The sequence below is a fragment of the Pleurodeles waltl genome, chromosome 7, assembly GCF_031143425.1.
Source record: "Pleurodeles waltl isolate 20211129_DDA chromosome 7, aPleWal1.hap1.20221129, whole genome shotgun sequence".
Classification (NCBI taxonomy): Eukaryota; Metazoa; Chordata; class Amphibia; order Caudata; family Salamandridae; genus Pleurodeles; species Pleurodeles waltl.
This window is the reverse complement of record NC_090446.1, coordinates 1275283525-1275299317: the sequence shown is the minus strand read 5'-3', so window position 1 is coordinate 1275299317 and position 15793 is coordinate 1275283525. Positions and strand designations below refer to the sequence as shown.

At 48.7% G+C, this 15793-nt stretch overlaps 1 protein-coding gene across 1 annotated transcript in view; it reads right to left on the bottom strand.

Moving 5' to 3' along the window:
* Positions 1–15793, bottom strand: part of LOC138247024 (vomeronasal type-2 receptor 26-like) — a 180107-nt gene that overhangs the window by 144471 nt on the left and 19843 nt on the right. The window contains exon 3 of the mRNA XM_069201772.1: positions 11102–11225. Coding sequence (XP_069057873.1) covers positions 11102–11225 — 124 coding nt within the window. The remainder of the gene's footprint in view (positions 1–11101; positions 11226–15793) is intronic.

The following is a 15793-nucleotide window of genomic DNA, read 5'->3' as shown; positions in this document are numbered from 1 at the left end:
TTTAATGTACTTTTTCACCTGGCCTAACTTGGTCCCTGTATCCAGCCTGCACTCCATTGCAGTCAGCCTGAATGTGTCACTTTTTCCAAGTCCATTGTGAATAGATAACCACAGTTGGCATTTTGTGCTTCTAGGCACTATTTCCACTCAAATCTTTAAAATTATATATCTCCCAGTTCTACTCACTGGATTTTTGTTGCTTTGGTCTCAAAATGTTTATTAATTGTACTCTATTTTTCTAAATTTGTGTGAGATTTTTCTTGTGTTGTGTTTTCACCTTATTACTGTTTGAAATGCTGCATAAATATGTCACACATTGCCTCTAAGTTAAACATGATTGCTTTGTGCCAAGCTACCAGAGGGTTAAGCACAGGTTAATTTGGCATTTGCTTGTGGTTTCACTCTGACAGAAATTGTTTTTTTCTAGAGTAGGGTTTCACCCCCCTCAGCCAGTAACCTAATTTACTACTGAAAGTTTTTCAACCTCAAGACCTTTGGAGGGCCAGGCCCAACATGCCAAGCTTATCTAACCAAGGTGCTCTGCCGCTCAGCTAAAGATTCAGGTTTTTCCCACTCAGAGCTTTTCCACAGCATCATTTCAGATTCAGCTGGGCCTTGTGGAGAAGGTATCTAGCCTTGTGGAACTAAATTCGGCCACAGCATGCAGTATTATTCCCCCACCTCACCCCTCTAAAGGATTCTGAGTTCCAAAGAAGTGACTAAGGCCCTCATTACAACATTGGTGGTAAATCCCGCCTACCGCCGTGAAGAAGACCGCCAACACAACGCCGCAGCCGCGGAATCCCACCACAGCTATTATGACCCACAGCTCAGAATCCGCCAAAATCTAGACAACCACACAAGTCCGCCACACCAAAGGTCAGTGATAAACTGGCGATAACAAAACCTCCACCGTCACGCAAAGAGGAATATGCCCACACTATCACGACCCACGAATCCACACGGCGGTCTTTCAACCACGGTATTCCATTGGCGGTACACACCGCCGCGCTCAAAATACACACACATTTACAAAACACTACCATATTGGACAAATCGAAATATACACACCTGATACACATACACACACCACTCCCACACACCCAATACAATATAAAACACACACCCACATTACCCACAAACCCTTACAGTGAACAATTTGGAAGAAGCAGAGAGACAGCAAAGCAAAGACCACACCAGCATACAGAGGCACACAACAACATCACTCATACACATCCACGCACAAAACAACACACACCCCTAAACATCACCCCACACATCACAACACACACCACCTCGCACATCACTCACACCACCCCATGGCACCGCAAAGATACCCCAGGTTTTCTGAGGAGGAGCTCAGGGTCATGGTGGAGGAAATCATCCGGGTAGAGCCACAGCTATTTGGATCACAGGTGCAGCACACCTCCATAGCTAGGAAGATGGAGCTATTGCGCAGAATCGTGGACAGGGTCAACGCAGTGAGACAGCACCCAAGAACACGGGACGACATCAGGAAGAGGTGGAACGACCTACGGGGGAAGGTGCGTTCCGTGGTCTCAAGACAACACATTGCGGTTCAGAGGACTGGCGGCGGACCCCCACCTCCTCCCCCACAACTAACAACATGGGAGGAGCAGGTCTTGGCTATACTGCATCCTGAGGGCCTTGCAGGAGTAGCTGGAGGAATGGACTCTGGTAAGTCAAATCTTTCACTACTTCATCCTTCATCCCCCACCCTACCTGCATGCTATCACATACCCCCACCCTCGCCCTCACCCCCATCACTCCAACTCCTCACATATGTCTCACTATCACAAACCACACATCCCAACACCATGCCCTGCATGCAACAACAAAGCATGGACACCCATCACCAATGCATGTCCACTACAGATACCCACACAGACCCCAAAACAATTATCACACAAGGTCTTAGACAAGAATGTAAGCACTGGGGTACAAGGTCACCCACCCATTGCACACCATGGCACACACAGATGCAATAATCATGCCTCTACACCCCTGCAGGACCCCTACTCAACGTCACCGAATAGGAGGTTCCAGACATATCCACTCCCCCCACAGAAGAGGCCCACAGTGATGACAGCAGCTCTGTCCAACTGGATCTAGATGACCAGCCCGGCCCATCTGGGACCTCGGGACAGTCGGTTCCCCTCACACAGTCACTGGCCACTACAGAGCTTCCCCCCTCAGGAAACACCAGCACAGCACCCACCCAGCGGGCCCATACCTCTGTCCCCAGGACATGTCAAGCAGCAGTGTGTCCACCACTACAGGGAACCCAGGCTAAACCACCACCCCAAGATCAGCAGGGATCTGGGGGCAGTGGCAGTGGGCATGCGGTTCAGGGGACAGAGGCCCAGGAAAACCAGGGAACTGGGAGGTCTGCTGTGCGACAGGGGGAACACAGCCCCAGGGAACCCACTCTCCACGAGGCCCTCTCCAACATCATGGGAGCGTACCATCATTCCCAGGAGATGATGGCAACGGTACTGGCCAAGTTTCAGGAGACCCAGCGGCTGCAGGAGGAACAGTATTTGGGGTTCAGGGAGGAACTCAAGTCCATCAACACCACCCTGGGCACCATTGTAGGGGTGCTGAAGGACCTCGTGAACACCAGGAGGGACACTGTGGCACAACAAGGGGCCCCTGACATTAGCCTGGACGATGACCTGCCCACCACCTCCGCCGGCGCTAGTGGACAGGAGGCTCCGCCACAGGATAACGACACCAGCACCCCATCCCCCCTGCAGATGGAGAACCACCCCGCAAGCGGTCCCTGAGATCCAGGACAAAGAGAGAGAACAATGCCAAGACCCCGCCAAGAAATGAGACCATCCTGAATGTCATCCTTCTGTCCCACTTGAGACAAATAACTGGACTCTGCCATGGACATTCCTCCACCATCACCCCTGACCATTTTACAACCCCCTCCACTGTTTAGCACTTAAATAAAGACCCTTGAATCACAAAACAATCTGGAGTCAGTCTGTGCTTTCACAAATGTGTATTTGCAATAACTGAGGGAAATAGCAATGTCCATTGTATTGTAAACATACCTATGTCACATAGCTCTAGTCCATGAGGTAACATAGCAGAGGTCACACAATGGGACCCACATCTGTGAAATCGAAAGGGAAAGTGACAAATTAGGGTCCATACGCTGGGTGAATGAGACAGACAGATGATAGGTCGAACAATTTTATCAGATGTATGAGGCAGTGATGTCTTTTTTCCTGTGGCTCACTGGAAGTATTGCTGGATCACAGTGTTTCTGTTGTCTATGTCCTCTTCTTCTGCCTCCTCTTCTTCACTGTCCACAGGCTCCATAGCTGCCACAAGACCTCCTTCTGGACCATCCTCCTGCAGAAAAGGCACCTGTTGTCGCAAAGCCAAGTTGTGCAGCATACAGCAGGCCATGATGATCTGGCACACCTTCTTTGGTGATTAGTATAGGGAACCACCTGTCATATGGAGGCACCGGAACCTGGCCTTCAGTAGGCCGAAGGTCCTCTCTATAACCCTCCTAGTTCATCCATGTGCCTCATTGTAGCGTTTCTCTGCCCTTGTCCTAGGATTCCTCACTGGGGTCAGTAGCCATGACAGGTTGGGGGTAGCCAGAGTCACCTGCAAATGTCACGGGACAACTGTTAGACACACACTAACCATTAGGGACAACCCCAGACAACTATTCACACTGTATAGGGTCCTTGTCCTCGTCTAATATCCACACACGGTGCCTCTGGAGTTGCCCCATCACATAAGGGATGCTGCTATTCCTCAGAATGGAAGCGTCATGCACTGAGCCAGGAAATTTGGCATTCACATGGGAGATGTACTAGTTGGCCAAACACACCATCTGCACATTCATCGAATGGTAGCTCTTCCGGTTTCTGTACACCATTTCACTCCTGCTTGGGGTACCAAGGCCACGTGTGTCCCATCAATGGCACCTATGATGTTGGGGCTATGTCCCAGGGCATGGAAATCACCTTTCACTATAGGCAAATCCTCCACCTGAGGGAAAGCGATGTAGCTGCGCATGTGTTTCAGCAGGGAAGACAACACGCTGGACAACACGTTTGAGAACATAGGCTGGGACATCCCCGAAGCTATGGCCACTGTTGTTTGAAAAGACCCACTTGCCAGGAAATGGAGTACTGACAGGAACTGCACTAGAGCGGGGATTCCTGTGGGATTGAGGATAGCTGACATCAGGTCTGGCTCCAACTGGGCACACAGTTCCTGGATTGTGGCACGATCAAGTCTGTAGGTGACTATTACATGTTGCTCTTCCATTGTCGACAGGTCCACCAGCGGTCTGTACACCGGAGGATGCCGCCATCTCATCACCTGCCCCAGCAGACGTGCCCTATGGATGAGAACAGCGAGCAGAGGGTCAGCCAACACTGAGGTACTAAAACAACAACTTTATTGCACACATTTGTCAATCTGCTATGTGCCTGTCTTAGTGTGTATGCAAGGCCTAGATATGTGTGATGCATTTAAAAATAATGCCATGTGGCCCCCTGTAAATGGCGGCTGCCTGACCTGTAATGTGGGACAAGGGGATATGAGGTGACTGCGCTGGCGTTGTACACCGTCGCGGTAGGCGGTCGAAGACCGCAGCGCAATCCTGCATTGGTTAACATTGGACCCTATGGGTCCCAGGAGCCAATGACGATATACGCCGGCGGTGACGGTACGCACCGCCGCGTACGTGACCGCCATTTTCTCTCTGTTCACTCACTTGATAACTGATCTTCAACAGGAGAGGACCTACACTGCAAGTGCTGCTGTGACCTCAGTTTGGAAGCGACAATGGCTCATGTGTCTGGGGAAAGGGCCCCTGCCTTCACATCGGAGGAGTTTGAGAAACTAGTGGATGGGGTCCTCCCCCAGTGCACGCTACTCTACGGTCCTTCAGACAAACAGGTGAGGACACTGTGAGCATGCTGTATGGGCAATGCCTGTTTGGAGTGGTTTGGATGGGAGATGGGGGGGAATGAGGCGTGCATGATCCGATGGTGAGTGTATGTGCGTCAGGGCAAGGTGGGAACGTGGGCCAATGACTGTGACGGTCCGGACGAATAATGTTGTACCTTTTCCCCTGTACTATTCCTGTAGGTCAGCGCCCACCAGAAGAAGGTTATTTGGCGTGCCATCGCCAAGGACGTCCGGGCCCTGGGGGTCCACCACATAGGGAGCACCCACTGCTGTAAAAGATGGGAGGACATTCGCCTCTGGAGCAAGAAGACAGTGGAGGCCCAGCTGGGGATGGCCTCCCAAAGTGGGAGGGGTGCCCGTCGCACCATGACCCCCCTGATGTTACGGATCCTGGCGGTGGCGTATCCGGAGTTGGCTGGGCGCTTGAGGGCATCACAGCAGCCGCAAGGAGGTGAGTACAGTCACATCCATCTGACTCTGCGCGCATTGGAGGTGACTGGCTGTGGTAGGTGGGCTGTGGGTTCCCCTAGGCCTGGGCGAGCCTTGTAGGCAAGGACCCTTTGTGAGGCAGGCTAAGTGGCAGCCCAACCCCACCAGTAGTAAGAGCCATCTACACCTAGTCAGGCTCCTGTGACTTCAATGTGTGCAGCAATCGGGCATAGGCCATGTGCCCCATGTCCCTGTGAGGAATTAGGGAACTCTAAGTGCATGGCGTTGTGCAGAGGGCTGCTCTGTCTGTACTGTCCGCCAACGGTAGCGGTATTGCATGTACTGAACATGTCTTTCCACTTTCTTTCCCACCCTTTTTGTGGTCTCCCTGTGTGCATTAGCATCATCAGGCGGAGGAGCTGTGCCACCGGAGCAGGAGGGAGCTGCATCCCACATGGCCCTGGAGGGCGAGACAATGGAGTCAGAATTCACCAGTGGGACAGAGGGCGAGGGGAGCTCCACGGCGGGGACTGGAGCAGAGACCAGCGACACCGACTCCTCCTCTGATAGGAGCTCCCTTGCGTTGGCAGGCCCCTCTGTGCCCCCCGCATCTACAGGTACAGCTGCCACCCCCCCTACCAGCACCGCCCTCCCAGCAGCCCCTCAGCGTGTAGCCCGTGGCCACTCACCCAGGAGGGTGGGCATCTCCTCCGCCCCAGACACCTCAGCCCCTGCCCCAGTCAGCCCTGCTGCCCTCAGTGAGGAGGCCATTGACCTCCTGGGATCCCTCACTGTTGGGCAGTCTACCATTCTGAATGCCATCCAGGGTGTAGAGAGGCAGTTGCAACAGACAAATGCATACCTGGAGGGCATTCATTCTGGCCAGGCAGCCCAACATAGAGCATTTCAGACCCTGGCCTCAGCACTGATGGCAGCCATTGTCCATGTGTCCAACCTCCCCCTCCAACTTCCTCAACCCAGACCCAATCCCCAGTACCTCAGCCTATCCCAAGCACACCATCAGACCAGCATGCACACACCTCAACACACAAGGGTAGCTCTGGCGAACATAAGCACCACACATCCCACAGGCACTCACACAAGCATCATATCCATGCACACATACCAACATCCACTTCCTCCACTGTATAACCCTCCTTCACGTCTCCCTCCTCCCTCCCTGTCACGTCTCCACTCACACCTGCATGCACTACATCCTCAGCCACTACCTCCATCACCAGCACGCCCATCACCACTCACCGCTGACGTGCAATCACCACCCCCACTACCATTCACACATCCCCTGTGTCCTCTACCGGTGTGTCTGTGAGCCATCCTCCCAAACTACACAAACGCATTCACACACCCACCCAACAGCCATCCACCTCACAACAGCCTCCAGCCCATGCACCTTCACCCAAAGTCAGCAAACGAACACCTCCTACAACCACTACCTCTTCCTCCACTCCCAAACCCCCTCCATCTACCCGTCCCAGTGTGTCTAAAAAAGTTTTCCTGTTAAACCTTGACCTCTTCCCTTCACCTCCCCCACGCCTTCCGTCCCCTAGGGCCCGCCTTTCCAGGTCCCAACCCAGCACCTCAGCCACCACATCACCGGGCACAGTGGTGCCAGCAGTAACCGGATTCTGGAGTGCACCAAGCAGAAGGGCTGGCAGTGTCCCAAAGAGCGAGGCCAAGGACATTCCCCCACCTCCAAAACAGAAGAAATTGCCCACATCCGGAGGGAGAAGGCCAAAACACCTGCCACCAAGGGCTCAGCCAGGACAACAGTTGGGAGTGGCAAGACAGCTGCGCCACCATCCAAGGTGGAGAAGGGCCTGAAAAAGAAAGGCAAGTCAACGTCGCCGCCAAAGTGCATGGCAGACAAGACCGCCTCCGGCACCGCCACGGGCACTGCCGCCAGCACCCAAGATACTGAGCCCTTTACCTGCACTACAGACACTGTGCCCTTCAGCAGCACTAAGGTCAGTGAGCCCGCCACCAGCACTGCCGCTCAGGACATCGCCGCCAGCACCAAGGTCAGTGAGCCTGCCACCAGCACCGCCGCTCAGGACACCGCCGCTCAGGACACCACCGCCAGCACCAAGGTCAGTGAGCCCCCCACCAGCACTGCCGCTCACAAGACCGCCGCCAGCACCAAGGTCAGTGAGCCCCCCACCAGCACTGCTGCCCAGTGAGCGCTGCAAGCTTCGACGCTACTGAGCCTGCTGCCAGCACTGCCAGCGGCCACGCCCAATCCTGAGCCAGTGGCACCACCGCAGACATGGCTGCCATCCCCAGTGGTCATTCGTACGAGGCTGGTGGTCAGTTCCAGGGGCCTGGCCAGCTTGCATGTTGCACCACAGTCAGTGGAGTGTCACATCCACTACCTCAGCCCTTGGCAGGATGAAGCACTCTGGGCACAAAGCCCCCTCCAGAACCAGTGGAGAAAGACATCCACTACCTCTGTCCTTGGCAGGATGAAGCACTCTGGGCACAAAGCCCCCTCCAGAACCAGTGGAGTATCACATCCACTACCTCTGTCCTTGGCAGGATGAAGCACTCTGGGCACAAAGCCCCCTCCAGAACCAGTGGAGACTGTTATCCACTTGAGAGACTGTGGCTTTGCACTCCCCAGGATAAAGCAGTGGGCAAACCACCCACTGGAGAGGCTTGAGAGACTGTGGCTTTGCACTCCCCAGGATAAAGCAGTGGGCAAACCACCAACTGGAGGGACTTGAGAGACTGTGGCTTTGCACTCCCCAGGATAAAGCAGTGGGCAAACCACCCACAGGAGAGACTTGAGAGACTGTGGCTTTTCACTCCCCAGGATAAAGCAGTGGGCAAACCACCCACTGGAGAGGCTTAAGAGACTGTGGCTTTGCACTCCACATGATACATCAATGGGCATGGATCCCCCTCCTGGAGCTGGCACTCATCCGGCTGAGGTACCCCCCCTTCCCTTCCCCCTGAGGTGCCAGTGTTTTTTTTCGATCTGATGCCCCTGCAGTGTTCTCTCTGTTTCGATCGGGTATCTTGTGTGGGCCTCGCCCATGCATTTTGGGCCTAGTGGTCCACGGACTATATTGGTGCAGTACCTGGACTTTAATTCTTGGTGTACATATTTGTTTATAGTGTATATACATTTTTGATTAATGGATTTTACTTGATTACAATCGTTCAACTAATTTCCTTTTGTCCTTGCGTTCTTCCAGTTGGGGTTAGGTAAATGTAATGTTTTAGCATATATTGGTGTGTGTGTTGTTGTGGGTGAGGGTGGGGTTGGGGGTGTTGCATGTTTCGTGTGTGTGTCACTCTCTTTTCCCTCCCCCCTCCCCTGTGTCGTAGGTGCAGTACTCACTGTGGTCATCGCCGCCATTGGTCGTGCTCCTGGTAGAGGAGCAGGAAGACAATCGCAGGGAGTATTTGGAGTTCAGGCTCCATGGCGTCCTGGTTCCTCGTGGAATGTGTATAGGTGAGTGTTTCCCCTTCCAAGTCCTGTTTCTGCTGTGTTTTTGTTCGTGTTGAATCCGCCCCGGAAAAGGTGGCGATTTGGCCTGTCATAATAGTGTGGGCGGTACATTGTCTTCCGTCTGTCTGTTGGTGGTGACCACCATGCTGTTTGTTTGTACCGCCGTGGCAGTCGAAGTGTTAAAGTGGCTGTCTATGTTGGCGGTTTCCACCACGGTCATAATTCCATTTTTTTTTTTTACCACCGGCCTGTTGGCGGTTTTACCGCCGTTTTACCACCGACTGCCAGGGTTGTAATGAGGGCCTAAGTGTGAACATAGAAATATTAAAATCCAGCCAGCAAGAGGACTTCCCAGGGTATGTGAATTCACTTTTCCAACGAAAACCAACAACTTCACCAGGACTGATTTCATTGATTCTCTCACAAGATGACGCCCTCTTGGTCTCCTGCAGTCTGCTGCTTTGCCCTCTGAAGATTTTGCATTTTTGAGACTAAGCCCCAAGGTAGAACCTTTGTACGTATTGAAACCGATTTCTGTATCTGACCTGCTCTCCATTGTGGTCTGCCTCAAAATGCACCTAGGTCCCTGTCTACCATGACCAGCTAATCACGGTTGGAGCTTAAAGCTTTCTGGTTCAATTTTTATGTTACAGTATAAAATTCATACCTGCAGTTCCCTTTAAAGGGATTTGTGTCATTTTGCCATCATATATTTATTTTATTTAACTTTAATCTATTGTTCTAATTTGGTTTGGAATTTTTGTTATGTTATGTTTTGACTTTATTACTGTTTTGGTACTGTTTAGGTACTTTACACATTGCCCTAAATTAAGCCCGTTGGCTCTGTGTCATAGCTCTCAGAAGGTTGAGCTCAGGTTAACTTTGTGACTGTTACAAGGATTGCGATTATTACTTATAGTGGGTAGGCCCCCACCCTAAATTAATAATCAATTTCCTACAGTTGATAGGACCAGTGCAAAAGTAGTAGCTATTTTTCTTCTTCATGAAAAAAACATTTGCCCTTGTGGTAAAACTCCTTCCTTTGCATCCCCCACCCCTCAATTCTGAGGTAGTTCTTTTCTCCTTCAATCTCTAGAAAGGGATTTACTTCTGTCTTTTACATGAGTAAACCTTTAACCTTTTCCAGAGTGGGAAAGGGCCAGGAACCCGTTTGTGAACACCTGCAAAATTAAACTTGTACATACAAATGGTTTTATGAATAAGCTCCATTACTCTCAAGGTGCAGCTGCAGTCAGACTTTAACCAGATGTGTTCAGCGCAAGAGAGTAAAAGGTTAAACAAACCAAGCACAACTTCCCTATCTAAACATGTCACACAAAAAATGCTGGAGTTGAAAACAATGGTGAGAAACTGTTTTCACCAAATAAAAGCAGGCATCAAAAAGATATGGATAGGTCACCTCACCCACACATTTTTGAGGCATGCTTCATCATCAGTGACCTAGGCCAAGGTGGTCCTCCTTTATATAAAAATATCTCAGAGTGTATCTCACCGGTTTCCCTTTTAACACTGGGGTGCTTAAAGGAACGCAAGAAAAACATTTAACCAACTTGTTTTTTATATACTATCTGCAGAAACATATACTAAAAAAGCAAAAGATAGTTATTCATCTACCTTGGTGTGAAAGGTCACCCATGATGAAACATGTTACAAAGATCTCTGGGTGAAGTGTCCTAGCCATGTATTTTTCATAGCTGCTTTGATTTGGTGAAAAAACGTTTCCCATTATTGTTTTCAGCTCTAGTTTTTTTGTTGAAAAAACTCAGACATGGTCGTATGCATCATGTGGTAAAAAATACCTTACCCTCAATTTTAAAACTGCACTACCTCGGGGGACACCCGACGTGATGTAATAGTAGTTGCAAAAGTTTGAACACTTGTAGCTGCAGGGAACAGAAATTAAGTATAGTAGTAATTTAGCATTCTTAAATCCATTTGAATTCCCAGCTCTCCATTCTACTTCCACTGTAGAGTATGCACACCAGCCCGACCTGCAACGCTGTAGGCACATGTGCAGCTCACAAGCTGAGCAGTCTGAGAATGGCTTGATCAGTTGCAGAAACACACATCTATTGTAGGATGACCTTTTATGTTAATATAACAACACCCCTCAAAGCTCCTCTAGGCACATTTAGCTCTAATGCAGAGCTTGTTTCTGAAGCACATATCAAATACAATTACATTAACATACTGAAGTATCATTCATACCAGTATTATTAGTGATCTCTCCCTCTGAGCACAGGAGACAGTCAAAACAGCAATTGGGGTATCCAAGTCGAGCAGCTCTCCTATGGCCAGGGGGGCAGTTTTCACTGCACACTGAGCGAGGGAGCTAAAAATAAACAAACACAAAGAATATTTAATCCACGCAGCATTGGACTATATCAGTGCCATGAATTCACTTTTTGCTAAACCCTGCGCTTGTAGATCTTGGCTACTATCATGATATATTTATTGGCTTGATGGGTTTCTGTTTGGTTGGCAGGGAAATTAAAAACCAAGAGCCATACAGGTATGCTCGTATAAATATTTACTAAATAGTTATTGTGCACAACTAAGGCGGTACAGGAAATGAAAACCATAAAAAAGTAATTCGATTTGATTTTGACATTTTTCAAATGATATAAAATATATATGAAATATATGTTAAGACACTGTAATTTATTTTGATCACTGGCATATCTTTGTTATTGTAAACAGTGTAAGAATAGCTGAAAGATGTATTTGTGAAAGTCTGAATCCATAGTCATAATTGCATGCCCAGGTTTAGTCCATTAAATCCAGTGGCTAAAGTATTTTAATGCTTAGAAATTGTGATGCATTTTTAGGTCGAGCCTTGGCAACACACATGCGCTGTCTGCAAGACCTTCTGTAGTCCGTTAAAGGACTAGGGGCCAGATTTAGTTAATAGTTTGCACGTCGCAAACAGCGAATTTCGCTGTTTGCGACGTGCAAACTGCACTTGGCATTGCACAAAACCTGTTTTGCGATTCGGTAATCTGGTTACCGAATCGCAAAACGGGTTTGCGAGTCGCAATTCCGAATTGCGAGTCGCAGTGCAATGCCAGATTGCTTTGTGACCGCGAACGCGGTCGCAAAGCAATCGTAGTTAGCGCCCATTTTAAATGGGTGCTAACCCATTCGCAAATGGGAATGAGGTCCCCATCGGACCCCTTCCCCTTTGTGAATGTTATTAAAAACATTTTTCCAGAGCAGGCAGTGGGCCTATGGACCACTGCCTGCTCTGAAAAAATGAAACAAAAATGTTTCATTTTTATGGGTGAGCACAAAGTGCTCCGTCCATTCTGTAATCTCTCTTTGGGCTTGAAACCACGCCCAGGCCACGTCAGTCACTTACATTGGTTCGTGGGCTTGCCTTTTAAAATCCGCTTGCTTTCATTTGTGAAAGGCATGCATACGTCATGCCTTTTCCGGTGTTTAGCCCACCTACACAGCACCGGTAAAGTATCAAAAACATACGAGGCTCGATGTTTTCTGCCTGGAGTCCGGACTACTTTATCTGTTTATTTTCCATGCAGTGCGATCGCGCTGCATTTAACATAGCTGCGCTTTTTTTTGCTTTACAACACTGATAGCTCTAACTTGAACAAATGCGAGACCCGTTGCATTGAAAATGCGGGCTGCATTACAAAAAGAAACACTGCTTTATTTAAGAGCAGTCAAAGACATGGTGGTCTTCTGTCTCCAGCAGGGGCAGGCCACCATCCCTGTGAGTGTCGCGAGTCTCAAGGGGGTCGCAAATTGCAACCCACCTCATTAATATTAATGAGGTGGGCCTTTGCGACCCCCTTACAAGTTGCAGATGGTGTCAGGGACACCATCCTACATTCCAGTTTGTGACTTGCAAATTGCAAGTTGCTCTGACTCACAATTTGCAAGTCACAAATTGGAATCTTCCCACATCTGGCCCTTTGATCCAGCCTGCTGCTTACCTATGGTAGGTTTACTGCAGTGTCCCTTTTCTTTGCTGCTTCCTAACAGGTTTGCACAGCCAATACATCACTTCTGTTCTTGGCTGAAGAGCACCGGCCAAGTACAGTTTCCTTACGCTCAGTTGTTTGAGGGAACTCTTTGTTTAATTGTTTCCTGCCTTGGCTCGTGTTCTGATGTATATGTTTTTGCCCCTGTTTTCCACAATGTCGTTTTACTTCCTCTATGCTCATTTGCAGACATTCTGCATTTGTCATTTTGTTTCCGTTTCAACATTGTTTGCTAACAATTTAAATGTATTTCTTCTTTTTTAGGCACGGGCGAACCAACGCCGAGACTCGAACCGGCTCGACAGTTCCCAAGTCTGCAGCTGTGGGTGTAACGCCACATCCTTAGCTGAAGGGCATATTCTGCTCAGTTTTCAGGAGCACTTGGAGCCTAAGGTAGCTCAGTTGGTTCAGGCCGGAGATAGGGTATGATGTGGTGTGTTGTTCCAAGGCCACTTTTACCGCCATTTGGCTTGTCTTTTGAAATATCTTTAGGCTTTAATAATTACTTTGAAACTGTCACCTCTCAGGGCCTGAGTTTAGCAGGCTGTAATTAAGGTATTTGAAATGTCGGATCACATTGCGCACCTCTGCGGAATTACTATGATACAAATAGGCATAACAAAGCTGGTTTACAATGAGTAACCAATATGTACAATGACGAACACAAATATGATGTCATGCACTAGTCCCTGGTCCAATAATGTAAGTGCAAAATTCCACTGGTATGAGGGTAAACTATAAAATGAAGACTACATGACTGACTGAGCCAGCGGACTCCGGCTCTGGGTTCTAGCATCTCCATTTGAGCGCATTGTCTGATCCTGGGCCGGTCACCTATGTCTACGTTTCTTTTAATCTGCAAAAATGGTTAATGCTTCAGAATGAACTAAATGCCAGCTTTAGTTTATAGATGAACTAGACCTTTGTTTCGTATTACAGTCTACTTCTAAGCGCTTTAATAACATATCACAGTATTAACCAACTCATTAACCACTTCGCTGCCAGGCCTTTTCCCCCTCCTGTGCCAGGCCTTTTTTTGCCTATTTGGGGCAGTTCGCGCTTAGGCCCTCATAACTTTTTGTCCACACAAGCCAAATTTGCGTCCTTTTTTTCCAACATCCTAGCGATTCTAAAGGTACCCAGACTTTGTGGGTTCCCCTGAAGGAGGCCAAGAAATTGGCCAAAATACAGTGAAAATTTCGTTTTTTTCAAAAAAATTGGAAAAAGGGGCTGCAGAAGAAGGCTTGTGGTTTTTCCCCTGAAAATGGCATCAACAAAGGGTTTGCGGTGCTAAACTCAGCAGCTTCCCAGCTTTCAGGAACAGGCAGACTTGAATCCGAAAACCCAATTTTTCAACACAATTTTGGTTTTTTACTGGGGCATACCCCATTTGTGCAATTTTTTGTGCTTTCAGCCTCCTTCCAGTCAGTGACCGGAATGGTCATGAAACCAATGCTGGATCCCAGAAACCTAAACATTTCTGAAAAGTAGACAAAATTCTGAATTCAGCAAGGGGTCATTTGTGTAGATCCTACAAGGGTTTCCTACAGAAAATAACAGCTGAAAAAGAAAAATATTGAAATTGAGGTGAAAAAAACATCAATTTTTCTCTACTTTTTACTCTGTAACTTTTCCCTGCAATGTCAGATTATCGAAAGCAATATACCGTTACGTCTGCTGGACTCCTCTGGTTGCGGGGATATATAGGGTTTGTAGGTTCATCAAGAACCCGAGGAACCCAGAGCCAATAAATGAGCTGCACCCTGCAGTGCGTTTTCATTCAATACCGGGTATACAGTAATTCATTTGCTGAAATATAAGGAGTAAAAAATAGCTATCAAGAAAACCTTTGCATTTCCAAAAAGGGCACAAGATAAGGTGTTGAGGAGCAGTGGTTATTTGCACATCTCTGAATTCCGGGGTGACCATAGTAGCACGTGAATCACATGGAATTTCTCAAATAGATGTCTTTTTTACACACACCCCTATATTTGGAAGGAATAAATGTAGAGAAAGACAAGGGGCAATAACACTTGTTTTGCTATTCTATGTTCCCCCAAGTCTCCCAATAAAAATGATACCTCACTTGTTTGGGTAGGCCTAGCGCCCGCGACAGGATATGCCCCAAAACACAACGTGGACACATCACAGAAAACAGAGCTGTTTTTAGCAAAGTGACTACCTGTAGATTTTGGCCTCTAGCTCAGCCGGCACCTAGGGAAACCTACCAAACCTGTGCATTTCTGAAAACTAGAGACCTAGGGGAATCCAAGGAGGGGTGACTTGTGTGGCTCGGACCAGGTTCTGTTACCCAGAATCCTTTTCAAACCTCAAAATTTGGCTAAAAAAACACATGTTCCTCACATTTCTGTGGCAGAAAGTTCTGGAATCTGAGAGGAGCGACAAATTTCCTTCCACCCAGCATTCCCCCACGTCTCCCGATAAAAATGATACCTCACTTGTGTGGGTAGGCCTAGCGCCCGCGACAGGATATGCCCCAAAACACAACCTGGACACATCACAGAAAACAGAGCTGTTTTTAGCATAGTGACTACCTGTAGATTTTGGCCTCTAGCTCAGCCGCCACCTAGGGAAACCTACCAATCCTGTGCATTTCTGAAAACTAGAGACCTAGGGGAATCCAAGGAGGGGTGACTTGTGTGGCTCGGACCAGGTTCGGTTACCCAGAATCCTTTGCAAACCTCAAAATGTGGCTAAAAAAACACATGTTTCTCACATTTCTGTGGCAGAAAGTTCTGGAATCTGAGAGGAGCCACAAATTTCCTTCCACCTAGCGTTCCCCCATGTATCCCGATAAAAATGATACCTCACTTGTGTGGGTAGGCCTAGCGCCCGCGACAGGATATGCCCCAAAACACAACGTGGACATATCACAGAA